At 36.7% G+C, this 27,698-nt stretch overlaps 2 protein-coding genes across 3 annotated transcripts in view; both read right to left on the reverse strand.

Moving 5' to 3' along the window:
- Positions 1-27,698, reverse strand: part of ACADL (acyl-CoA dehydrogenase long chain) — a 711,748-nt gene that overhangs the window by 546,346 nt on the left and 137,704 nt on the right. The window lies entirely within an intron of this gene.
- The window catches only part of KANSL1L (KAT8 regulatory NSL complex subunit 1 like), a 119,045-nt gene that overhangs the window by 2,737 nt on the left and 88,610 nt on the right, over positions 1-27,698 (reverse strand). The window contains exons 7-14 of one of the 2 annotated variants that reach the window (XM_066346535.1): positions 21,596-21,761; positions 18,340-18,447; positions 7,405-7,533; positions 5,402-5,517; positions 3,761-3,885; positions 2,502-2,552; positions 912-1,025; positions 32-185 (exon numbers count right to left, since the gene is read on the reverse strand). In XM_066346535.1, coding sequence (XP_066202632.1) covers positions 32-185; positions 912-1,025; positions 2,502-2,552; positions 3,761-3,885; positions 5,402-5,517; positions 7,405-7,533; positions 18,340-18,447; positions 21,596-21,761 — 963 coding nt within the window. Of the gene's footprint in view, positions 1-31; positions 186-911; positions 1,026-2,497; positions 2,553-3,760; positions 3,886-5,401; positions 5,518-7,404; positions 7,534-18,339; positions 18,448-21,595; positions 21,762-27,698 lie in introns of both variants that reach the window. The other variant, XM_066346534.1, reaches the window with a different exon arrangement.

A 27,698-nucleotide genomic window follows, 5' to 3' on the forward strand; every position in this document is an offset into this window, starting at 1 on the left:
AAAAGGTTTAACTAGTCATGGTAACACTTACCTTGATTTCTTGACTTTCGTTTATTGCAGCTGAGCTGTGTGCACTCAGATCCTGGCTCTGAGGACTTTCAGCAGCACAGTGCTGACCACCACTAAAGTCAGTAGGGTATTCTTTCAAAAGTAAGTCCTGTCCTTCAACATTTTTACTGTAAGCTCTAGCAAGAAAATCAAGAAAATATTTCTTGAGGTCTTAACATTTTATGAACAACCCGAGATGTTACTAAGTCAATTTAACTATGTAGCTTTTCTTTTAAACATTTCTGCTCCAAAAATGTTTAAAAATGCATCTGTTGATCTTCCTGATGTTATCTCAAAGACTTAAACTGTATTTTATGAAGTATAGAGTTTATTTAGTTTGCCCTTTTTTCCTCTCAGAAAATGATTAATGACATTTTCTTGATCTTTACAGTTTTTCTTCTCTCAAAGTATTTTACACTATGTGCTTTTTAGACTAGACGGTTGTTTTGGGGAATTTCTTTTATGAGGAAAACATATTTCTTAAGTGGTTATGTTAAAATAGATTACGCAAATTCTAACCTCTAGTGTTAGGTCCACTATTACAGATACTTTGAAAAGACCTCCTTTATCTAGGGAGAACTGTCACATTATTTGCTCAGTTAAATCCATTTCTGAGGCTGACAGTGAGCAAGAGGTAGAAGAGTGGAGTAAAATAGAGAAACTCATTTCATCACTGTGTATTAACCCAACTACATTTTGAGTGTAAGCTCAGTATATACAGTGTGTTCCTCCTAGTACACAAATAGTTGATGTTATACAGTATCTTTTATTCCCTTTTTAGTGATCCCATCATTATTCACACAAAATTTTTACTGATCCCACATGGATTCCCTAGTTTTGGGTTTTAAATGTATAACACCTGCCTACTGTTTCTTCTGTGCCACTTGCTTTGCTCCCACAGTGACCATCTGGCTTGCTCTTTCGCTTCATATTTTTTGTGTCTAAGGGAGAAGACTTCATCAGAAAGATCTTCTTTCTGGAATTAAGAAATAAAAAGATTTGCTTTTATCAGAAACATTTCGAAATGTGAGACCAGAGGTCAGTTCTTCATCAAGAGAATAGAAAGAAAAGTCTAAAAGAAATGCTTTCTAAATAGAACAAATGTTAAGAGTTTCAAATTCCTAGAAAGAGAATTTAAAACTTTTTAAAATATTTTTTTACTGTTGGTTCACATTTGAACACTTACCTAGAATACAGATAAGTTTACAATGCTTTCATTTACAGACAACATTCAGGAAAAGTAACACTGTGATAAATGAGAATTAAACAAATGACTTAAACTGGGATTTTAAGACTTTGTTTATTATTAAGAATTTGGGTTTCCTGGCTAGGATCATACTGAACCAGGAAAGAGTTAATGAAATGAGGGAAGGCCTTTAGAATAAATTTTGGTAGTTGGAAAACACGATTGGTGGGCATAGACTGTTATAGAAACAATTATCTTCGATATCACTTCGGAATTTGTTTGGTTAAACAGTATGTTGTTCTTGTCTTAATGTTTTACCCGTATAAATCCACAGTCTCTTTCCTGCAATTCCAAATTTCTGAAAAACACATTTTCATAACTCATTGGTGATATAACCTGATCTAAAATGATGTGAGGCTATTCTACGTCCTTATCAATATATACTTCATTATAGTAACATTTGATTATGAGAACTGCCCTAGACTCCTTAGATGCATTACATGATGTATGTACTACATTATTTTTCTAAAATTCAAAATTTTCCAAATTCCAATTTGTTCCCAAGATTTGAATATGGTGGGCTTGATATTAGGACTACATCTCATGCAAGAAAATATGAGTTAATATGGGGAATGAGTATAGAGATTCACATAAATTCAGTATTTTAACAGCTCATGTAAGCAGATGTTTACTTCCTGTTTCTTTTATTTTTTTATACATTGTCTTTATAGTTAAGTTTACAGAAAAACTTTATTTTAGTGAGAGGAGGGGCGGCAGAGACAGACTCTCGCATGCGCCCTGACCAGATCCACGGGGGGGGGGGGGGGTGATGCTCTAACCATCTGGGGCCCTTGCTCTGTTGCAACAGGAGGCATTTTTTAGCACCTGGGGCAGAAGCCATGGAGCCATCCTTAGCACCTGGGGCCAACTCACTCTAATTGAGCCTTGGCTGCAGGAGGGGAGGAGGAGAGAGAGAGAAGCAAGAAGAGGAGGGGTGTAGAAGCAGATGGGTGCTTTTGTGAGCCCTGACCAGGAATCAAACCTGGGACATCTACACACCAGGCAGACACTCTACCACTGAGCCAACCTGCCAGGGTGAAACACATTTTTCTTACCAAAATATCGTTAATGAAGAACTTTGTTTTCATAAGTGAAAAAAAATCCATACCTTGAGGGGGTTATATTTCTGTTTCTCAAATATCAAATTAGGCAAACTTTATAACATATAAAGTACAATTATTCTGTAAGTGAAAGGCAACTTACCTCTTCTTCACCTATAGTATATTCATCCAGAGGCTGAAGGACAGCCATCCTCCAGCTGTTGAAGATACAAACCAATTTCAAAAAGCTCTAAGTCAGTAGTCGATAATAAACTGGCTCAGGGAAAAACAAAACAAACAAACCAATGCCCCAATTTGTAGCATTTATCAATGCTTTGTGTGAAGACTTTCATCCTGGCCTCTTTGAGTTCAATAACTGGATCACAAAATTTCTTAATATTAAACAACAATCTTCAACCATACCTCCAGCCTACCACTGAAATTGAAAATCATTGTTGCTGTAGGACATCCTAACCACAAATAATGTTAATCCTTATGTAGAATATATCAACATTCTCTGTAGTAATTCTCATAATACCTCCTAGAGTGTTAAGTGTTCTTAATACCTCAAAGTAATCATTAATGAGAGAATTAGAAATGAGCTGGAATAGAGAGCAGTAGAAATTTCTGGAGTTGTCACCCAGCTCATGTCTCTGTTTTCATCCTCTATCTACATACTTCCTGATGCCAGATGCATACTCTTAAGAAACTGCTTTCATCACTGCTTAAAATAAAATGACTAACTTCCCTGCCAGTAAGAAGCAGTTCTGTGTACGGCATTCAAGAATCACCACAATCTAGTTCTAACTTCTTTTCTAGTATTAACTCCCTTTATTGCCTTACACAAAGCCTCAGTCGGGGCTGAGCCTAGCACACCTGTCGAAATCCATTTGGTGAATACAGCCTCCTATGTGAATACAGTTACCTTCTCCCTCCATGATGTCTTTCTAGGCCTTCCCATTCATCTAATGTGTGTATTGCTTGGCAATACATCAAAATCTTATTTTTGTTGTCAGTGGGTGTTATTGTCTTACAGTGTGAATATCCCATGCAAAGGTAGTTGCTTTTCTTGAACTCATTTTGCAACCTTGTATAAACCTCTTTAGCAATTATTAGTGAAAGTGTAGTTATTTACATTTCTAAAGTACCTTTTAGTGCCATTAACATAACTAAGCACTAAATGAAAAAGACTGCAAGTCTTAGAATTCCCAGTTCCTAAAATCTGAGAAGTAAAGTTGTGATACTATATGGGTACTTTTTTCAGCATAAGTAATGTAAAGCTTTCTCTATTTTCCCTTCATTGTTACACAAGTAAGAGGAAGGGGAGAGAAGTATCTTCCTTTCATTAATTAAAAATATAACTCTAAAAATTTTAATTGATTCAAGAAAAAGAAGGAAGAAAATAAAAACATGAAAGTATACATACCTTGGAGTAAGTATTTCCTTATATTGGAGTTTCTCTAACTTAGCTGGGGCCACTAGTGACATGGGAATCACAATATTATCTATGTCATAAGAGCTCTCACTTCGCAGTCTCCGTCGCGCAGTATTCTGCAGCAAAAGAGGATTGCAGTAGTTTTATAGCAGTAATTAGTTACTATGACTATACTCTTGAGTTATATAAAGATACAATGGTAGTATACCTGTTTTAAGTATATTATTAAAAATCTGCCTATAAAATGTTGAGAAAAGCAAGAAAGTATATCTGCCTCTGTAGACCAACCAATTTTTATTTTTGTGGCAGTTATAGAGCATACATTTTAGTAGGCACACATACAAACCTATTTTTATGACCATAAAAAGTAGCAATGCCTTAAAATGCAAAACTTATAAAAGATTACTAAAAGTACCTGTTGGACAGATAAATTATATTATGCTCACTTTGTTGAAGATGGTGCTGCCCACGTGGAAGCCTGTCTCCCAGGTGATGATATTAGTTGCCCTTCCTGCTTGGGATGGGCGTGATTATATTAATGTGTGTTGGGGGTGGGCTTTGGGCAGGCAGGATCCTTGTAGCCTGGGGCTTGGTTTTGGGACTAAGCCTTTCCCACCCTTTTTGATGTGGGGTGGTGCACTCTCATGAGGAATCCCATTATGCCTCAGATAAGTGACTTTGTATCAGAGACTTCCTTGTTTGTATATTGCATTAAAGGTTTTGAATCTAGACTATAAAGGGGGGCAGACCGGGAGCTTGCTCTCTATGGGTTCCTGAGATTAACATTAGAGAGAACAGAGAGGAGAGCAGAGAGAGGCCACGTGGAAGAGGCCAGGAGAAGCAGCCACGATGGCAGAGTGTTGAAGGAGATGCCAGTTTGTGTAGAGAGAAGATGGGGAACAGAGGTGAATAAGACCAGTGAGGTAGACACCTTTGTTTCTAGGAAACTCGGATAAGTCAGTAGCTTTGTGAGCGCTGAATGAGTGGGTTTTGGAGCCCAGTGTGTGTTTTTTACCTGCCGGGTGCAAGCTAGGATTAAAGCTAATGGCCCATCAGTTCTTGGCTCTATTGTTTCATTACCATCTGTCTGAATCCAATGTGAACCTGCACGGGCCAGGCGGCTGTGATTGTGGCCATGGCTACTAGATTTACAGTACCCTAAATATCAATGAAATGATCACAACAAACTTACTTTTTATTGGGGAAGACTAAAATATCTGGTGAGTCATTAGTAAAGATCATTATTAACAATCTTTATGTGTTACTTGTACCTGAGCGTCACACTTTTTTCTAAACCCTCCCACCTTTTGGACTTCTACTCTGACCACATAAAAAACAATAATACAAATGCTGGATTCTTACTAGTATGATTATATTTCGCTTCATATTAAGGAGGGATGATTGTAATAAAGTTTGTTTTTAACAATTAAAAGCCATGACCAGGGATAAATGAACAATTAGCTTCCTACTAAAAAAGTTTAATCACATTTATTGCTTCCTAATAAGGTAGTTCTAAATATGCTAATATATACTAGTAAATAAGGCTTTTAATTAGCAAAATACATTATTTCCTTCAAATCAGCCAGTTTTAAAATTCTATACATTTTAGAATTCAGTATACAGAACACCTACTTGTGATGAATTTGGGGTTCTTGATATAACATTGACATTAGTAACAGCAGTAAAATTGCTATGGGATTCTGGTTCTGTGCGTGGAAAAGCCAGGTCATCAATTCTACTTCTTTGTCCTGCCGTGGAAATAAACAATGAAAATGTCAAACATTAACGTGACTTACAGATATTAGAGTTATTTTCCTAATTAGGTAGCATGTGCTTTCTGTTCTGTTTATTGGTTTTATTATTTTTTTAAACTCATATAAAAAAAATTTTTACCTACAATTTCCATTTTCTAGGATAATGACAATTCTTATACATTGTTATATTTTTGGAAGATTTGCTTAGCTTGATCTTCTGACCATTAATTTTTGAAATTTTTTCTGTTTTGAAGTACTAATTAATCAGAGTTCATTTTCTCTTATATTTTTATAGCATCCTGTTTTTATTTTATGAATGAAATTTTTGTTTTCATAGGATAAGTTTATTACCTTTTTTGTATTTTCTGTGTCTTTCACAATCCTTTTTTCCATTTGTTTTGGTTCCCTGTTAGTGAGTATGTATATAACTTAACTATTTATATACTGCCTTTGTTTATTTTATTGTGGATCTTAAAAAGTATTTTCCTGTGTATAATGTTAAATCTGATACCCAGTTCATATTTCGACTTGTTAAAAAATGTCCTTTATATAGTTTCTTCCAATCAGGATCCACATATTGAAATTAGTTCTTGTCTAGGAGGTTTTTCAGATGCTTCCTTTTTCATGGTACTTACTAAAGAGACTAGACCAGATGTCCTGTACTTTACAGTTATCTAGTTCTTTGTACTAGAGCATTATACTCGTTCTCCTATCCCCGTGTTTCCATCAAACTTGAACTTACATTTATCAATCCAAGTTAAACATTTTACATTTTAGGTAATTTGTATTTCATAATGCATTTTATTAAGAGAATAAAATTTTTCTTTGTTTCAGTATATATGCTTGAACATTCCTCAAAGACTAGGTTACTTGGTTGTCTTAAGATTGAGGTGCTAAGAAATGTAATGAAATCTCTAGTTGTGGGTGGGAGTTTAATTTTGTACTGCACTAGTTGATCAGATTGTGATTATCATATAATGACGTGTTCTGTTTTGGTGGGATTTCTAGAGCTGGTGATAAATGTGTTAAATCCTTCATGTATAATTATAGTCCTATATTCTTAGATATAATTAGTTGCTAATTTATTGGGCATATTGACATTGCATCTGGGAATACTTTACTGATGTATAACAACAGGGTGGGGCAAAAGTAGGTTGACAGTTGTGAGTATGCAGAACAGTTTATTCTTGTTTATTAATGATTGTATTCTTTTCCATATGAACAACTGTAAACCTACTTTTGCCCTACCCTGTAGTGTTACATCTACTGGAACAATGAACAAACTCAAAGATTTATAATTTGCTATTTAATATATATCTTTTCAGTTAATTTTGTTATTTGCAATAACTGTGGGGACTCTCTTGTCTCAAATCTCCATAACAATCACACTTTGTATTACTACATAGAAGACTCCTAGTTTCAATGATATCTCTATAGCTCATCTTGTAACAGTTAAATTCCTAAAGACTTGGTCTTGGTGGTTGTGTTACCTTAAATGAATCTCCTCCAGTTTCTCAAAATTCTGAGGAAGCTTCAGAGTTAATACCTCTACAGCAGGTACCAGAAATGGTGATAAATTTCTGTATGTCTACCTTGTCCTAACATGATTGTAGTCCAGAATACTACCTTTGAGATTAAGTCCTGACCATAGTAGATATCTCCAGTCAGGGAACAAAGGAAATAAATCCTTCATTGCCATAAATTGGGTGGATGCACAGTCTACACACAGTTCTGAATTGTTTACATGAATGTGCTGTTAGTGTTCATAGATCATGGATGTTTTGTATAATTAGTGACTACTGGATTATAAACTTCCATAAAGCAGGGCTTCCTTGGAGATCAGAATTTTCAGTTTTTAGTACTCTCCTCTTTATAACCTACCTAATGCTGTTTCACTCAAGTGTCTTTTCTTTCTTCCCTGTAACAGCTGTGCAGAAGATTCTGATCGTATTTGCGGCTTGCATGTAGGAGAATATCCATTTTTCCATTGATTCAAAGAAGTACTATGTACTAAAACAAATGGAAAGGAAGGAAATATGCAGTTTTAGTTCCTTAAAAAGATAATGAACATGATAGTATTTCTACTTACAACATTGCAGAATATTAATATGCCATTGAAAATTACATATGATAAATACTTAGTTACCAAGATGGAGTACCCATAACCTGAAAATAAGATTCCTTAAAAATATCTTCAGAGTTGTCCAATTTCCTATAGTTCAAGGGTAGTCAACCTTTTTATCCCTACCGTCCACTTTTGTATCTCTGTTAGTAGTAAAATTTTCTAACTGCCCACTGGTTCCACAGTAATGGTGATTTATAAAGTAGGGAAGTAACTTTACTTTATAAAATTTATAAAGCAGAGTTACAGCAAGTTAAAGCATATAACAATAATTACTTACCAAGTACTTTATGTCGGATTTTTGCTGAGTATGGCAGAATAAATCTTTATAAAACAACTTACTCTAGTTAAATCTATCTTTTTATTTATACTTGGGTTGCTCCACTACTGTCCACCATGAAAGCTGGAACACCCACTAGTGGGAGGTAGGGACCAGGTTGACTACCACTGCTATAGTTGCTCCATTAGTTGAGGGGGATGAAAAGGAAAGTGATCTATTCTCAAAGTCTTCTAAATTACGAAATGTTAAGGAGAAGATTGTTTCAAACTCTAAGTCTTGGTTGGATATGATTTAAATCCTTAAGTTAGTTCCTGCTTACCCTTAAATATGGAAATAATTCAGGACCAAGTAAAATTTTACAGAATCGCAAGACTCTTGGGAGACCTCTTGAGAACACAGATTTCAGCATCCTCTGACAGTGCCTGCCACCATTCTTTCACTTTTTGAAAGAAATGAAAAAATTTTAAACTTTTAAATCACTATCTCTGTGCCTTGGTTGCCTTATTTGTTAAATAGGGTTACAGGAATTAGAAGGATAGCTGACATAAGTATTGAATAAATGTTAGTTTCTTCATGATTTTATCTATCTGAATCCCATATTTCCAGTAGATTGATATAATTGACTGCTTTTTTGAAGGATTTGGAAATGTGGAAAGGAATAGAAGAAATATGTAGGCTGAAGTGTCAAAATCTTACAGTGAAAAAAACCCAACAACATGGCCTGCCAACAACTCGGATTCTTGATTTCAAGATTGCAGAGCACCATAAAAATGAAAAAGTTTTATAGACATGGCACTTATCAGCACATACATTCATACTAGCAAGCAAAAAAAGGAACTTGTAAGTGGAGTAGAATTTATAAGGACTCTCTGAAGGATACCACATGGAATTAGACTGAGGAGCAAAGTCAGTGCATAAACACATTGGAAAGTATTGTCACAAAAATGTGATCAACGTTAGTAGGATTCTAGGCCAGGAGAGGGAAACTGGGAGCAGGACAGTTATCTGGAGCAACTGTTAGAGGCCCACAGGCCATCCAGGCTGATTGATGAGACATTATCTATCTTAATAGGCAAAATCTGAGCCTTCAGCAGAGACATGGAGAGATATGGCATGTCCATGTGCCTCACTTTGAAATGTCCCGCCCATCCCTAACTGCCTCTGAAAAAGTTTAAAGTGCTAATTTCTACCCTTTCCATGAAAAGCATTGCACAAATAGTGGCAGAAGTCTTAATGGTAATGGCCACTTTAAAGATGAGAGCACAATCCAGACTGCAAAAGTCCAAATACCAACACCATAAATGAGGTGAAACAAATGGAAGAACTATCTCAAGAAATAGTTCACAAAGTACAGATGAACAAGTCTCCAACAAAATGCATTACCAAGGAAAAAGACAAAATGTCTCTAGAGAGACCTTAGAAATGGACGATAATTTTTTTCAAAGTTAAAAACAATTATCACTAACTGGGCTGATTAATAGACTAGACACAGCTGGAAAGCAAAATCAGTGGGTTCAAGAGGAATTTCACAACTCAGGAATATAGAGTGATAAAAAGTGAGACAAAGGGCCAGTTGGCTCAGCAGTAGAGCTTTGGCCGGGCATGTGGAAGTCTAGGATTTGATTCCCGGCCAGGGCACACAGGAGAAGCACCCATCTGCTTCTCCAACCTTCCCCACCTCCTTCCTTTCTATCTATCTCTTCCCCTCACACACCAAAGGCTGGATTGGAGCAAAGTTGGCCTGGGCGCTATGAGGATGGCTCCATGGCCTCCGCATCAGACACTAGACTGGCTCTGGCTACAACAGCAATGCCCCAGAGGAGCCAAGCATCGCCCCCTGGTAGGCATGCCAAGTGAATCCCAGTCGGGTGCATGCAGTAGTCTGTCTGACTGCCTCCCAGCTTCTAACTTCAGAAAAATACAAAAAAAAAAGACAAACCAAAATGGGATAACAGGAGAAATTAGAGAATGAATGGGGTGCTATATTTCAAGAAATGGTAGCCAAAAATTACCATCCACAATCAATGATACTAACCCTAAGATTTCAAAGTCTTGAAAGTCAAGTGGGGAAAAAAAAATAAGCATAAATCATACAGTACATAAAGAAGATAGCCCAAAAGTTACCAGGCAGCAGGACAGGAGGCATTGGAGAGTTAAATTTTGGACAATAAAAATAAACACCAGACTAAGCAGTGTCTGCACCACCACACTCCAAGGCCACCTGCCGTGTGTGAGAGCGTTTACAGCCATGACCACATTGGGCCACCAGGTATGTGGGCACAGACACACTTTCCAGGGGGATGTGCGGAGAATGCCAATATGCCAAGTGTTCAAGCTCATCAGGAAACGAACACTAAAAACAGAACCAGAATGCTGTGTGGGTAAGGCTGCCTCCAAGATTTCTTACCTCCCCCAAAAAGGAATACAGAGAAAGATCTTAGATAAAAAGCAAAACAGCAGACATAATCCTAAACTCATTTTGAAAAAGGTGTAAGAGGTTTTAGAGTGAATATGTACCTGGCACATGTAAGTATTCCAATAGCTCCAACTCTTGTTTTAATAGAAATGTTTTGGAGTATTTTAAAGCAAATTCCAGACAATTCACCTTTTCTAAAAGCAACTCACCACCCTCCTTGTCTTGCGAAAGTCTATCAAACCATTAAGGTGATGCCTTTTATTGAAATTTACTCAAAAGTTTTCTTTACACTTACCATTTTTTTTCTCTTTTAAGGTTGCAATGGACTCTTGAAACAGTAAGGAATATATGACAATTCAGACTCTAACTCCACACATTCTCTTCATCTGTTCTATTTCTAACCCTCCCAGCCTTTGGGTTCTTGTTTTCCCAAATCCTCTCCTGGTTTCCATCCTAAAACAACTTGACCCAGCATTTCTCCTGCCTCCTGCCTTCCCTTCCTTTTCACGTATTCATTCAATAACTTCATGGAAATCCAGTTACATGCCAGGCACTGTGTTATACCCCGGGGACACAATGGTGAGCAAAAACCAGTGTGGTCCCTGCCCGTGATATAGTTTATAGGTATTATCTGAAAAACTGAAACTAATGTGAGACAGGACACAGAAGTACTATGAGAAGTTAACGAGAGTAAGAACTCTAGGAAAGGCTCAGATAAAGTGATAGATTTCAAATATAACAAATAGCAGATAGCAAGGGGAAGAAAGAATGGTATGTATGAAGGCAAAAGGGAGCAGGGTAAAATTGGCAACAACTGCAGCAGTAGTAGAATGAACAACAAACAGGCAGGAGCCAACCTATGTAGGTAGGGGTTCTCTATTATGAATATTCCTTCTGCCATATACTTAAAGGGAATGGGTTGGGGAGTAGGTGTGACATTAGGTTTACATTTTGAAAAAAATCACTTGGTACAGGGACTGGAAGGAAATACAAATTGATATGGGGTCATTAAGCTGGACTGAATGGTAGGGATGATAGAGTAGCAGATTTGAAACATAAGACTGCGTTGAAAGTGGGTTTAGATATGAGAATGTGGCCTGACCTGTGGTGGTGCAATAGATAAAGCGTCAACCTGCAACGCTGAGGTTGCCAGTTCAAAACCCTGGGCTTGCATGGTCAAGGCACATATGGGAGTTGATGCTTCCTGCCTCTACCTCCCCCTTTCTGTCTAAAATGAATAAAATCTTTAAAATTATTCAGAAAAAATAAGAATGTGAGGGGTGAATAAGGCTGAGATCTAGGTTTCTGGCTTTATTCCTCTCATTTGTACACCCTGAAAGTAATAAGCTTTAATTTGATATAATTTCAGACAGAAAACTTGGCAAAAGCACAAAGTCCTGTATATCCTTTACTCACATTCCCCAAATGTTAATATCACATTTGTTTTATCTTTTTGAACTCCAGTGAAATTAAGTTGCTGACATGACACCCCCCTATATATGTCCATATGTATTTTCCAAAAACAAGGGCTTCTCTTACATAGCCACACTGATCAAAATCAAGAGATTAATACCTTACTCAAATTTCACTAATTCCTGTGATATCCTTTATAGAAAAGTCTGATCACTCTCCATTCGTTTGTTAGGGCTCAAGTTTTCTTGTATCTGAAACAGTTCCATTGTCTCTCATGACTGAATATTTTAATGAGTACAGCCCTTAACTTGGCTTTAGTATTATCTCATTATTGGCCACTAATCATCTATTCACTCTTCAACCTACTACAATTTGTCATTTCCCTACTTGTTACCTGAAGTCAGCAGTGCTGTCACAACTACCAACTATAATGGACAGTCCAGGTAAACCCTCACTCTGGCCAAGCACATGATCATACCTCTACTTACCTTCACACGATTTGCCCTATGCAAGCACTAGGCCATTTGTGTATGCTTGAACATATCACACTGTTTCATGGCCTCACGACAAGTCATGTGTTAGCATTTTGAAACTTAAAATGGGCCAGTAGCATTTTGAATCACCTAGGGCCTTGTTAGAAATGCAGAATCTCAGACCCCATTCTAGACTTACTGAATCCGAATCTGCATTCTAACAATATCCTCAAGTAATCTGCACACTGAAGTTTGAAAAGCAATAATTTGAACGCTTCATTTTTCTCTAAATTATACATCACTGTTTTACTAAAGTTCCTCCTACCCTTTTCCCATCATCCTTAACCTTCCTTCCTTTGTCTTTCCCTAGGTAGGTACACACTCCCTCTTTAGAATATTTTTATTATATGTGTGTCTATCACATCTCAATAATTGTGTCTGCTTCCCCCTATTACATTGGAATTTCTTTGATTTCCTGATTCACCTTTGATTCTTTAGCACTTAACAGTCCACATGGCATAGTAGGTAATAAATATTGAATTCTAGTTTTACTTAATTCTCCTAGAAATCACTAACAGTAAAACAAAAATTAATGATTAGCTAGCTATTTAAGACACTTACATAGGATGTAACCTAATCAATGCTCAATTATTGGGTTGTGACTGGTCGGGGAAGAGAAATTGGTCTATAAATAAACATTGATTTGCCCAATATAACATTTACCTCAAATGTCCTATTTTTAGCTCTTAAGTTCCCATTACTAACATTTCATTACATTATTAAGACATTAATTCTGTGGCTCATGACAAGTCACATGTTAGCATTTTGAAACTGTGTAACACATTTACACTGCCTTATTTTTTTAAGTCAGATAAAAGCAATGTTAGAATAAATATAATCACCTCACTCACTTATTTCACAGTATATAATTTCATTTTACAGGAGATCCTCAGGTTACGACACTGTTCCTTTTCTACAACAGTGATGTACGTAACCTGAATTTCTGTGTAAGTTGAGACACACCCTAGCACAAGTCACTTACCTATCCTAACAGTTGTAAAATCATAATCTAGAATATAAAAACACAACTAAGCCAAAGATGGCATAGGTAAGCATACTAGAGGACAGCTCCCTCCTAAGCCACGTTACTGCGTAGTCTTCGCTGCACACCACCAGACTAATTTACCCACATAGTCTGTAAGTATGATGCTAACAGCATAAGTCAAAACACTCATATCTTAATTTTTTGACATTTTTATGGGAGTGAGCGTTGTAAACTCAAAACGTAGTTGAGACTGTTGAAACCCAAGGACCCCCTGTATATATTTCCTTTCAATCATATTTCATATATCAAATGTAATAATTTTATTTGAATATACATATATTTTTTATCTGACAATGTCTTCATTGTTATTTTTTCAGGTGGTTGCCTAAAATTTCTCAAATTGGAGACAATATAATTTATTCCCTACCTGTGAGAGCTTGTTATATTATTTCTATTATGGATATATGTTTTTGTTTTTTAAGAGGGGGGGAAGAGTGAGACAGACTCCCTCAAGCACCCCAACTAGGACCCACTTAGCAACGCCTGTCTAAGGCTGATGCTTAATTTAACTAAGCTATTTTTAGTGCCTGAGACTGGTGCTCAAATTAATGGAGCCACTGGCAGTGGGAGGGGAAGAGGGAGAGGAAAGAGAGAGAAGGGGGAGAGAAGTAGATGGTCGCTTCTCCTGTGTGCCCTGAGAATTGAACTAGGACATTACTGTGGACATTCTTAAAATAATCATTTCATGCACATATCTTTCCTATTTTTGTAAGTTTAGTCTCAGGATGAATTCGAAGGAGTAGAATTATATCATGAAAAAGAACCAGAGTGTAACCTATTTTTCCCATTATGTCTTTATTCTTTTTTCCTAAGCACAGACAAGTGTTACTTGTCCTTACTGGTTTCATTTTTTTCTTTTAACTTGACTGTGGGAAATTAAAAAAACAAAAAACAAATGGAGAATAGGAGAATGAACTCCCAAGTACCTATCATTCAGCATCAAAAAATTATGAACTGGCAACTGATCTTGTTTCATCTCTCCCACCATTTTTTTGCTGAATATTTTAAAGCATCCCATATATACATGTATATATGATATATATATATATATCCGCTTGAATCTCTAACAGATAAAATGTATTTATGTAATCACATTATTACCTCTGACAAAATTAACAATTCATTAATATCCAACATCCAGTTCAAATTCAAATTTTTCTGCTCAAAAAGTGCTTGTGTTGGTTGCGTGGGTGTGTGTATATATAGCTGAGATCAAATCAGGATCTCCCAAAGGCCCATACATTGCATTTGACTGTTAAAAGGATTGACTGATATAACCATTTTTACATGGTTATAACTCTACTATACATAGAAGTTAAACATTTTTATCCTTTTATGTACTTAACATTCTCTGATGTTTCCACCCTTATATGAACTTAAGGTATTTTTGAAAGCTGTATATTCATTCTACTATGTTAGATAGTTAACCAAATCCCTATTATGCTCTTTAAATTGTTTCCCACTTTTTAAAGGATTCTTTCATATTTAGGATTAGACTAGGTTCTTGGAAATGGATTTATTGGATCAGAAAACAGTTGACATTTTAGTTATTCATTTTGAGCAACTATACAAGTAGCCCCCCCACACCACCCCCACCATGGTCTTATTTAAAAAATGCATACTTTAAAATAAACGATTTTTGTGTTTTTTGGGTTTTTTTTTTTAGTTTTAGATTTTCTTTATTCATTTTAGACAGAGGAGACAGAGAGAGACAGAAGGGAGGAGCAGAAAGCATCAGCTCCCATATGTGCCTTGACCAAGAAAGCCCGGGGTTTTGAACCGGCGACCTCAGTGTTCCAGGTTGACACTTTTACCCACTGCGCCACCGCAGGTCAGGCAAAAAAGACACACTTTAAAGGCCTTGTGAGCCCTAGCCAGGTGGGTCAGTGCATAGAGTGCCATCCTGGTGCACCGAGGTCGTGGTTTCAATACCCAGTCAGGGTACATACGAGAAACAACCAATGAGTGTACAACTAAGTAGAACAACCAGGTGGAAAAATGAGTTGATGCTTTGTCTCTCTTCACCTCTCTTTACGCTCCCCGTTTCCCTTCCCTCTCTTTCCCCTTCTCTCCCTCTCAAATCAATAGAAAGCTTTTAAAAAAAAAGGCATTGTGTTGTGATTCACAATACTTGTCAAAAGGCTCTGTATCAATTGCCAATAGTATCTCAAATATATGAGGGTCCTAGTTTAACCAGAGTCTTACCAGAATTGATTATTATAATATTTCAATTTATTAATGCAACCAGAAAAGTAGTCTAGCACATAAGCACTCACTGAATACGCTTAGTTTTTCTAATCCTTAAGACAGTTTTTACCATTTAACTCTTCAATTCACCTGGAGTGTACTTTAATGTCCATCCATCTTAAATTTGTTTCAATGTGTAAAGTAGAGTTCTCATTTTATCTTTTCCCAAATGTCATTATTTAATGCCACCAGTTACAAAAGAGACTAAGCTTTTTGGGTTTTTTTTTTTTTTTTTTGGTTTTTTTTTGTATTTTTCTGAAGCTGGAAACGGGAAGAGACAGTCAGACAGACTTCCGCATGCGTGCGCCCGACCGGGATCCACCCGGCACGCCCACCAGGGGCGAAGCTCTGCCCACCAGCGGGCGATGTTCTGCCCCTCCGGGGGCGTCGCTCTGTTGCGACCAGAGCCACTCTAGCGCCTGGGGCAGAGGCCAAGGAGCCATCCCCAGCGCCCGGGCCATCTTTGCTCCAAAGGAGCCTCGGCTGTGGGAGGGGAAGAGAGAGACAGAGAGGAAGGAGAGGGGGAGGGGTGGAGAAGCAGATGGGTGCTTCTCCTGTGTGCCCTGGCTGGGAATCGAACCCAGCACTTCTGCACGCCAGACCGACGCTCTATCACTGAGCCAACCGGCCAGGGCCAAGAGACTAAGTTTTTTAAAGCATGCACTCAGAGCCAGACAGCTTGGATTTGAATCATGGCTCTACCACTATTCAACTGTGATGTGGGGAAAGTTAGTCAAGGAGAAATATAATACTTACTTTACAGGGTTGTACAGATTAAAGCAAATAAATATAAAGCCCTTCAGCCAGTACTGGCACATAAGGAATACTTCCTAAGAATTATTTCTTGACTATTATTTCCACACTGATAGGAAATGAGTCCTTTGGTCTGTCTCTAGGCCTTCTAATATCCTTCATCTGGCTTCTATAAACATCACAATATTTTAATGATTATAGCTTTATAATACATTTTGATATCTGGCACCTCATTGATCTTTTAAATATTTTATTGACTATTCAATATTTTCTCTCTAAGATAAACTTCAGAATAGCAATATTTTTGCCCTGGCTGGTTGGCTCAGTGGTAGAGTGTCAGCCCAGTGTGTGGATGTTCCAGGTTTGATTCCTGGTCAGGCACACAGGAGAAGCACCCATCTGCTTCGCCACTCTACCTTCTCTCTCTTGCTCTCTCCCTCTCCCTCTCTCTCCCCGTCTGTCTTCCCCTCCCACAGCCATGGCTCGATTGGTTAAAGTGCATCAGCCCTGAGCACTGAGGATGGCTCCATGGGGCCTCCACCGCAGATGTTAGAAACAGCTCAGTTTTGAGCATGGCCCCAGATGGGCAGAGCATTGGCCCCAGACAGGGCTTGCCGGGTGGATCCTGGTCGGAAGCGCATGTTGGAGTCTATTTCCTCTCTCTCACTTGGAAAAAGAAAAAAAAACCCAATATTTTCTGAGATCAACTTCAGAATAACTGTTTCAAAAGAAAAATACCTCTGTGATTCTAATTAGAAAAATTATAAATTAATTTGGGGAAAAATGGTATCTGCCTTTTGAACTGAGGAATAGGTTATTTCTCTCTATAATAGGCACATAATCTTATGTTCCTCAGTAAATTTTTGATATTTTCCTCTTGTAGGTCCTTGTTAAGTTTAATCCTAGATGTATCATATTATCATTGTCAGTGTGTCTAGGATAACATTCCTATACATATTCTAAGTCATAACTGGTAAATACATATAAAAGCTACTGTTTCTTTCAAACATTTTAAAATCTACATTTCAGAACTCCAATTTTAATAGGCATTCAGTCTATTCTTGAGTTGTTAAGGGGATATTATTTCCTCTGGAAATAATTCCTCTTAGAAGTAAAATATTTTGTATGACTTTTTTCTTTCTGATTGCTTCCAAGCATAGACAATGTTCCCATCCCATTCAGAGTACTCATAAATGTTTCATTATAATTTTTCAAGTTTTATTGTATACTTTTAGCTTCTTATTTAAAATGCTTGAACCAGCTAGAATTTATTCTGATACATGGTATGAAATAACTATACAAACTTTCCCCCCCAAACTAACAGTACTTTCACTGAATAGTTCTCCACTTTCTCACTGACTTAAATTCTTCCCTTAGATAATAAAGTGTAAGCTGTTAGTTTGGTTCATGGATCTATTTTCCTAAAGGTGAGCAAAATGGAATCTAAGCTAACTACATATTACAGATTTTTGTCGTATGTCCATATGTGGTTGTGCTAGATTCTCTCAGTCCTCTTTCTAGGGATTCCTTTTCTATCGTCCCAGTTGTTCTGCTCGGTGGCCTTCACAGTTACTTTGTTAAGTTAACCAAATTCTATTAGAACTTCAAGCTACATTGCATTAAAAATTTAAACCAATGGGGAGAACTGATATCCTTATTAATTTTACTGTTCAGGAATGCTGTTTATCCACATTTATTTAAATTTCCTTTTATGTTTATCAATAATATTTTGTAATTTTCATTCAGTAAGTATCCTACATTTCTTATTAGGAATACTCCTGTGTATTTGCTATTTGAAAGTGTGTGTAAGATTTGTGGAAAGTGAATAATTAAGGATTTACATTTATTCCTTTGTTAAATTTTATTCCCTTAAAAAGTAAAAGTAGTAAGTATATGAAAGATATAAAAGGTATATATATATGTGTGTGTGTGTGTGTGTGTGTGTGAGAGAGAGAGAGAGAGAGTGTGTGTGTGTGTGGGTGTGTGCAAGATTTGTAAATAACATACCAGGGGATGGAGGTATGATACAGTCTCCTACAAATTTATTTTCAGCAAGATCTCCTTTTATTTCAGTCTTTTTAAACAATGTTTCAAAGTGAAAATGAAGAGGTACATCTGGAAAAATGAAGTAAAAAAATTTTCAGTTAGCATTCTTCTTTATAGATTCATTATGATTGCTTTCTTTCTATAAATAGCACATACACTTAGCAAATAAGCAAAAGCTTGAAAATCACAACCCTCAGAAATGGCAAAACTCACAACATTGGTAGTGGTCTTATAGAGTTATTGATCACGTGTTTTAAATAAACAAATGCTAATGATGAATAACTAAAATAGAACATAAGATGAACAAAGTTATAAATATTCACAGATGAGAAAAAAATATATCCAAAAGGTCTTAAGTAAAACAGAACCAAATGTGGCTGACTCTTTAAGACCATTCCACTCCTCCCCCACAACTTCGAATTTGCAACAATGAGGTTTCCAAAAGATGTTATTACATGGTTTTAATTACTTGAAGGAAAAACCACAATAATTCTGATGCAACATTTTATGAAAATGTCAACTTTTACATTCTCTTAGTTTACCAGTATTATAAATCTCAAAATGAATCTTTACAAATTTTAAAACCTAGACAAACTAGCTCTCTCTAAAGAAAGACAGTCAAGCCCTGCCTGGGGGCTCAGTGGATAGAGCACTTTCCCAGTGCCCAGAGGTCATGGTCGCATCCCAGTCAGGGCACACTCAAGATACAATCAACAAATGCACAACTAAATGGAACACCTAAGTGAAAAAATCGAGTTGATGCAGTCTCTGTCTCAAATCAATGGAAAGTAAAAAACATTCAATTCACTTGTTTATAATCTATAATCTCACAACCAAAAGAGGAACTGAGTAGTAATATATGTTTCACCTCTATTTCAGGAGTTTTTAAAATCAAGAATGCAAAAATAAAATTATCTTACCAAGCATTTGTTTTATTTATTGATTTTAGAAAGAGAGGAAGGGAGAGAAACAGAAACATCAATCTGCTCCTGTATGTGCCCTGACCAAGGATCAAACCTGCAACCTTGGCATATCAGGACAATGCTCTAACCAGCTGAGCTATCTGGCCAGGGCTTAACAAGCATTAAGAGACACCGAATCTTTTTTCTAAATAACAAATATTTTATAAAGCAGTTGATATATTGAACATGGTGCTACTGAAAGGAGGTACTCACTTTTAAGAAAAATGAATGCGTAAATGAGGATAGTTCTAGGAAGGATCTGGATTTTAAAGCATCTCTCTCTCAAGTGCATATAAATGGCAGATCCACATTCAAATGTGGGAAAAATATGAAAACAAATGGGGTTCATGAGTAATTATCGTGGAGTCTGCTTAAACATTTCAGGATTTTGATATTTCCAATTACCAAAACATACTTGTTTCTCCAAAGAAATGTCACTTTATAAAGACTATAACCTATTCTACTAATGTTCTTGGACACTTGAGTTGTGAGAAAACATGATATAGGTTCCACCCACATACCCACATATCTTCCTTAGTACTCATACTGTGACCTGTGGGGCTTTTATCAAAATGTTTCCTAACACTTTATTATACGTACTAGTTTACATTTCAGTTGTCTTAAACTAGAATGCAAGGACCTTGAGGTATTTATCTGTATTTATACTCCTAGCTCTTACTTAGTATCTTGTATACAGTAGGCATTCAGATTTTTATTAAATGAACACAAGATAAATCCTAATTAGTAGTAGGTGAGGAAGATAATCCTAACTTATTAGAGGGAATATAATAGGATTAAGATGAAGGATATTTATACTAGCTCTCAGGATTATATCAGAAACAAATTTAATAAGAAAACAGGCAGTGAAGTGTAAAGGTTAGTGTGGTTCTGGAGAATTACTACTTCAAGTCAAATCCTGCCTTCATCACTATTAGCTGTGTAATCTTGGATGAGGAACATATGTAAGCCTTGATTTTTCTGCTATATAAGAAAAAGACAACAACAGCACCTGTTACCATAGCGGTGTAAGAAACAAGAAACTCATGTGCTAATAGGCACCAGTGTGTGATAAGACCAAATGTTGGCTTCATTACTGTTAAATTTATTAGTTTCCATTATTAGGTTTCCTCAAAGATGGAACTTACTTCAAAATATGGTGTGCTTAAGAAACTACTCTAATACTGGTAAAAACCAAAGTAAGGTCCAGGGCAGGGATAAGTACAAAACTAGTGCTTTACAAAAATGAGCAGTCCCTGGATGATTAGAACCAAAAGCTGAAAAGGAAACAAAAGCCCATTTGAAGTCTCTTCCTAAAAAGTGAAGACCTGAATTAACTGGTGTGTGGAATGTTTCCTCTCTATTATGCTCAGTATTTATTTTAGTTCCTAGGTAAGACTGGAAAGGTTCCAACAGAAACAACTGGAATCTTAACACCACCTAGGGATGTGGAATGTTTGTCTCATCTACTTAGTTGTGGCTAATAGATACTCTTAGGGTTCAAAAATTGATTATACCTAGTCTGACCAGGCGGTGGCGCAATGGATGGAGCATCGGACTGGGATGCAGAGGACTCAGGTTCGAGACTCCAAGGTTGCCAGCTTGAGCGCAGGCTCATCGAGTATGAGCAAGGCTCTCCAGCTTGAGTCTAAGGACGCTGGCTCGAGCAAGAGTTCACTCAATCTGCTGTGTGAACTCAGATCAAGGCACATATGAGAAAGCAATCAATGGACAACTAAGGACCCACAATGAAGAACTGATGTTTCTCATCTCTCTCCCTTCCTGTCTGTCTGTCCCTATCTGTCCCTCTCTCTGACTCTGTCACACACACAAAATTGATTATACCTAAAGATGGACAATTTTCTCCAAGAAAGTCAATGCTGATTAATGATAAATAGAGGAATGTTATATGTCAGGGAAAACTCCTTACAAAATAACACATGAGAAAATGAACAATGACTTACTGAGAAACATTTCAATAACATAGCCATGTTATCAATAAAGTGCTAGAATTTTAACACTCAAAAGATCAAAAGCTAGTTATTCCCCAAAGTAAATCACAATGGTTTCCAAAGTTGTAAAGAATCACTTGCAAAGACAGGACATTAAGTCAGCATGTAACTTAATTCTCTATGAAAATTGTTTAGCTATAATATCCAGAATAATTGATAACTAAATTACATTAGATTCCTTGCATTTACTGGGTTAGATTTCACCACAGACAGTATTCAGACTAACAGGAATCCCAGGAGGCTTACCTGATGGCAATGATAGGACAGGATGGAAAGAGGAATCTAACTCTGCCACGTGTTCTTTCAGCATCTGAGACTCAGAGTGGTGTTCACAGCTACTCCAAGCTGAAGCTGCCTGCAGGCAAGGCGTTTGTGTAGTATTTAAAAACAGTGTTTCTTTTGAAGGCAAAGTCTGCAAGAAAAAAAAAATAATTAAGACTTTTTTTTTTTTCTTGAAAACTGAATCAGAGAATGTAACAGTTATAGGACAGTTTCTGATAACAAAGAAAAAAGTCCTGGCTTAAGTCACCTTGGAGAAAGACTTTTAAAATGACATAGAGTGAGAGAAGTTATTTAAGGCCACGGACGTGATGAGATTTGACTAGTCCCTTTTCAGTCTTTCAAAATGAAGAGCGATATCTACGAAAATGGGTCTTCTATCTTATGAAATCACAATGAAAACAAATGAGTGTGAGAAGCTTTGGGTGAAAAGAAAATGGTTATACTCCACGTTAGTGAGAATTCTAAGTGATGCTGAGGAATTGCTATAATGACTCAGAACTGTGTGTGCTCTTTTCTGCCTCATAACCTGTTACAAACAATGAATGAAACTCGAGTCTCTCCCTTAAATTCTAATGACAGACAATATTTATAGTGGAATACCAGTGAACTACTATGAGTATTTTACATGTTTCTGTTAAGTAAAATTTAATTTAAAACATTAAAAAAGTTATGCATGAAACATGCAATATGTTAAATGAGTTTGACTTCATAAGACAAACTTTTGAGTCCAGGAATCTCAAGAAAACCATGTTTACTAAATCAAAAGAGTTATGTTGCTACGTGAAAAATACAGGGAGGGGCAAAAGTAGGTTTACAGTTTGTGAGTGCACAAGTTTATTCTTGTATTATTCTATTATTTTCCATACAAATAACTATAAACCTAATTTTGCCCCACCCCATACATATTTAGTATGAATGCTCAATTTTAATTATTTTTATGGTGATAAAATTAATATAAAATCAATGGCAAAAACTGTAAAATAGAAAAATATTTTTATAATAGAGTTCACTTGTACTCCTTCCCTCACTTTCACTTCTATCTCCTACAGTAACATTAGGGCTCGATTTGATTTTTGTTTTTTAGTAATGGATATTTAAAATGCTTATAATAACACATCCTTAGATGCTATTTTTAAACATTTTTATTCTACAATCTTAAATTAATTAGGTTTATCAACTTCCTTGCGTTTCAGTTTCCTGGCCAAGTCGCATTTTCTCTGTGTTCCCACAGCAATTGGGTATATCTCTCTGTATCATAGGAATCAACGAGATTTCCTCTGGACCATTACTAGCTCCTTGAAGGTTGGAGCTAAAATTTCCTTAATTTTATATTCCCAGAACCTGATACTATCGCTAACATACGGTTGAAACTTGAATGCTGATGAAGTGAATTTTATCTTTAAAAAATTTTAAGTGGCCCTGGCCGGTAGGCTCAGTGGTAGAGTGTCAGCCTGGCGTGCAGGAGTCCCAGGTTCTATTCTTGGTCAGGGCACACAGGAGAAGCACCCATCTGCTTCTCCACCCCTCCCCCTCTCCTTCCTCTCTGTCTCTCTCTTCCCCTCCTGCAGCCAAGGCTCCATTGGAGCAAAGTTGGCCCGGGCGCTGAGGATGGCTCTATGGCCTCTGCCTCAGGTGCTAGAATGGCTCTGGATGCAACAGAGCAACGCCCCAGATGGGCAGAGCATCGCCCCTTGGTGGGCATGCCGGGTGGATCCCGGTCGGGTGCATGCGGGAGTCTGTCTGACTGCCTCCACGTTTCCAACTTCAGAAAAATACAAAAAAAATTTTAGGTGAATAAAACTTCAAATATATGTATGCCTTACACTATTTCATTGGAGAAAAACAGTCTCTGTTAATAAATGTTAACATATATCATGTAATGACTTTTGTTTACATTCTATTGGCCAAGACTTAGGTCGGATAGTCACACCTAGCTACAAGGAAGGCTAGGAAATGCATTCATTGTTCTGGGAGGTCTAGTACACTGATGAGTTTTGATAAAAAGATTCAACGTGGGTACATGATTTATCCTAATTATGTTATAAGTATAAATTTATAGGAATAGTTGCTGTTTCTTATAAAATGCACTGGTACTTTTTACTCATTATAGAATTACTTGCTCTTTTATGATATAGTTCAGAAAGGTATAGGGAACATTTATTTGAAATTACAAAGAAAAGATGTGCTAACCTCCCTTTTTCCATATATGGCTACAGCAGTATGAATAAAAGTTAATAAAATCCGAATATTTACCATATAATTAGTTTTCTCTTGAAATATTTCCAAATCCAGGAAACCCATTAGCCAATTTGAAACTATCCTAAACAATTATGGAGACAAGTGAGGGGCATCTAGGAAAAGGCCTTTGTTTTCCCCTGCAGAAAAAGTGAAGCTGAGGAGGCTGAAAAGGAATGGATGGAGAAATAAGAGAAAAACCAGGAAATACTTGCCAATAAAAATGCAAATATCTTGAGGGTGTGACGAACAATACCATATGCTGCATAAAATTCCAGTAAAATCCTGAAAGTCCCCACTAAATTCTTTAACTTTAATAATGAAACATTTTATATATACTAAAGAGAATATAATTTATAGGGAAGGCATAAAATGAGTTTTAAACCATACCATACCTATACTCACCTTCCTACTTTAACGAACAGAGCAATTAGCAATAACTTGGGTGCGTTTTTCCTGCGTTTCTTACACCACCTGCACAAGCCTGTGAAAGAGATTGCTACTTCCCTCTAATATCTGTGCTATCTCCTTTTCAACACTCCTGATTTTTGATTGAGCACATTTGTTAAGCTTCCTTGCATCTAAAAATTACTAAATTCTAGCCAGAAGACCACAGAGAGAAGTCATGTGTGCAACATCCAGGAAGTGACCTTAAGAAGGTCGCTTCGTCCTTCCCTTTGCTACCTGTGGCTTAGCTGTCTGTGGTGGTGAGCCACCTGTAACTATGTGGATGAGGGGACTGCTCGGAAACACCCAACCAGTAGGTGGGAGGAACCTGGGTCCTGGGTAACCACATAAAGCATAGCTGTCATGCCTGGAATATTTTCAGTCTGTTACAAGACAAAGAAATTTGTATCTTGTTTATGTTACTATTTGGGGTTGGTATCAAATAAAGCTAAACTTGTATCTTAACTAGTACAATGTGCCTCTTTATTCATATTTTTCTCTCAACTTCCAGGAGTAACTGCCACCCTAAATTGTAATTTTATCATTTCTTTGACTTTCTTCATAGGTTTTTCAAATAAGTGTATGTAAGTCTATATGCTTTAAAAATGTATATAGACAGAATAATGTTAAGTGTATTTCCTACTTTATTAGTCAAAATTATGTGTATTCAATTCAGCATTTTTCTGTTTATAAATAGATTGTTTCTAGTTTTTTATTATTATGAAGAATGTATCACTATACAGGAGTGGGCAAAAGTAGGTTTACAGTTCATATGGAAATACAAATAATATAATTAATAAATGTTTGCATATGTACAACTATAAAGCCACTTTTGTTCACTACTGTATTTGTGTCCTGACACATGGTTGAAGGAATTTCTCTAGATACACTAATAGTAATAGAATTATTAGGTTATACAAATGCATGAATGCACATATTCAACATGACTCAATGATATACTGTATTACAAAGTAGTTGTAACTAATTGATACTTCAACAGAGCAGACCTTAGTTCTTACTGCTTCAGATCCGTGCCAACATAGTTGTCAGATTTCTCACTCTTGCCAATCTCAGAGGATACAAATAGTATATCATGGTTGAAATTTACATTGCTCTTTATTATTTAAGTTGAGCACATTTTTATACCTATAATTGGCCATTCATTTTTCCTTCTTTGGGGAAATATATGTTTTGATGATTTTTTTTCTTATTATTTATTCATTTTAGAGAGGAGAGTGAGAGAGAGAGACATAGAGAGAAAATGGGGGAAGGGGAGCAGGTAGCATCAACTCCCATATGTGCCTTGACGAGACAAGTGCAGGGTTTCGAACCGGCGACCTCAGCGTTCCAGGTCGACGCTTTATCCACTGTGCCACCACAGGCAGGCCTTGATGATTTTTTTATTGGGATGTCCTTTTCTTACTGACTTTTTAAGTTTTCTTTATACACTCTAGAAAATTGCAAGTTGTTCGTATGTTCTATATATTGCTCCCTGTCTGAGCTTCTTTTCACTTTCTTTATAGTCTCTTGATCAACAGCTGTTTTTAAATGTTTCCTTTTATAAATATTTATGATAGAGGTATCAGGACCACTCAGTGGGGAATATAGTCTCATCAATAAGTGGTGCTGGTACAACTGAATATTCACAATTAGGAAGAAAAAGAATGAAGTGGGACTCCTACTTAACACTATATATAAAATGTACTCAAAATGAATTAATGACCTAAATATAAGAGTTTAAAGCCATAAATATCATAGTAGAAAACATAGGGGTAAATCTTCATTATCTTGGAGTAAGCAATGGAGTCTTAGATATTATATCAAAAGCACAAAAACCACAGAATTTATAAATTGGATGTCATCAATGTTAAAAATTTGTGCATGAATAAATATAAAAAATCAAGGAGCACCTACAGAATATGATAAAATATTTAGGAAATATATATCTGATAAGGGACAAGTATCAAAAATATATAAAGAGCTCTTACATCTCATTAAAAAGGCAAACAATTCAATTTAAAAAATAAAGAAAAAAATAGGCAAATGACTTGAACAGATTTTCTCCAAACAAGGAATACAAATGGGCAACAAGCATGTGACAATATACTCAGTATCAACAGTCATTAGGGAAATGCAAATTAAAACCACAAGGAGGTACCACATCACACCCTGTAGTATGTCTATAATAATAATTAAAAAGAAAACCAGGAAATAAGTGTTGCTAAGGAATAACAAATGTAGAAAATTTGGGGACCTCATACATTGCTGACAAATTTAAAATAATTCAACTGGTGTGGGAAATAGTTCAGTGGTTCTTCAAAAAAGTTAAACAGAGAATTACCATATGACACTGCAAGTCCACTACTTGGTAGCATGTGTGTATTTTGCCCTCACCTTTTAACATAAATAGTAGCCTATAGACGGTTCTATATCTTGCCTTTTCCCCCTAGTAAACGGTACATCTTGGAGACCTTTCCTCATCAGTTTGTATAGAGCTTCCTAATTCTTTTTATAGTACAGTATTCCAGAATATGGATACTCTAATATATTTAGCCAATCTCCTGCTGATGACATTTAGGTTTATTTACAATGAATTATTTCATTTATCAATTCACATTTAAAAAATAATTTATTGAGGTGAAATTCACATTACATAAAATAAGCATTTTAAAGTTAACAATGTGGTGGCCTTTAGTACATTTATAATGTGCAACTACCACATCTATTTAGTTCCAAAAATGTTTTATCACTCCAAAGTTAAACTTCTTACCCATTAAGCAATGTTGCCCTATTATTTCACACCCCCAGGCCCTGGCAACAACCAATCTCTCATGGATACACCTATTCTGAATATTTCTTATAAATGGAATCATATAATATGTGACCTTCTGGGTCAGTTTTTTTTGTTTTTGGGGGTTTTTTTTTTTTGCATTTTTGAATTTTTCTCCAGCTGGAAACAGGGAGAGACAGTCAGACAGACTTCCGCATGTGCCCGACCGGGATCCACCCAGCACGCCCACCAGGGGCGACGCTCTGCCCACCAGGGGGCGATGCTCTGCCCATCCTGGGCGTCACCATGTTGCGACCAGAGCCACTCTAACGCCTGAGGCAGAGGCCACAGAGCCATCCCCAGCGCCCGGGCCATCCTTGCTCCAATGGAGCCCCGGCTGTGGGAGGGGAAGAGAGAGACAGAGAGGAAGGCGCGGCGGAGGGGTGGAGAAGCAAATGAGCGCTTCTCCTGTGTGCCCTGGCCGGGAATCGAACCCGTGGGTCAGTTTTTTCACTTAGCATAATGATTTTGATGATCATCCAGATTGTAGCACATATTAGTACAATACTTCATTCTATTATTTATTTATTTATTTATTTTGGGGGGTATTTTTCT

This window comes from Saccopteryx leptura, chromosome 7 (genome assembly GCF_036850995.1).
Source record: "Saccopteryx leptura isolate mSacLep1 chromosome 7, mSacLep1_pri_phased_curated, whole genome shotgun sequence".
Lineage (NCBI taxonomy): Eukaryota > Metazoa > Chordata > Mammalia > Chiroptera > Emballonuridae > Saccopteryx > Saccopteryx leptura.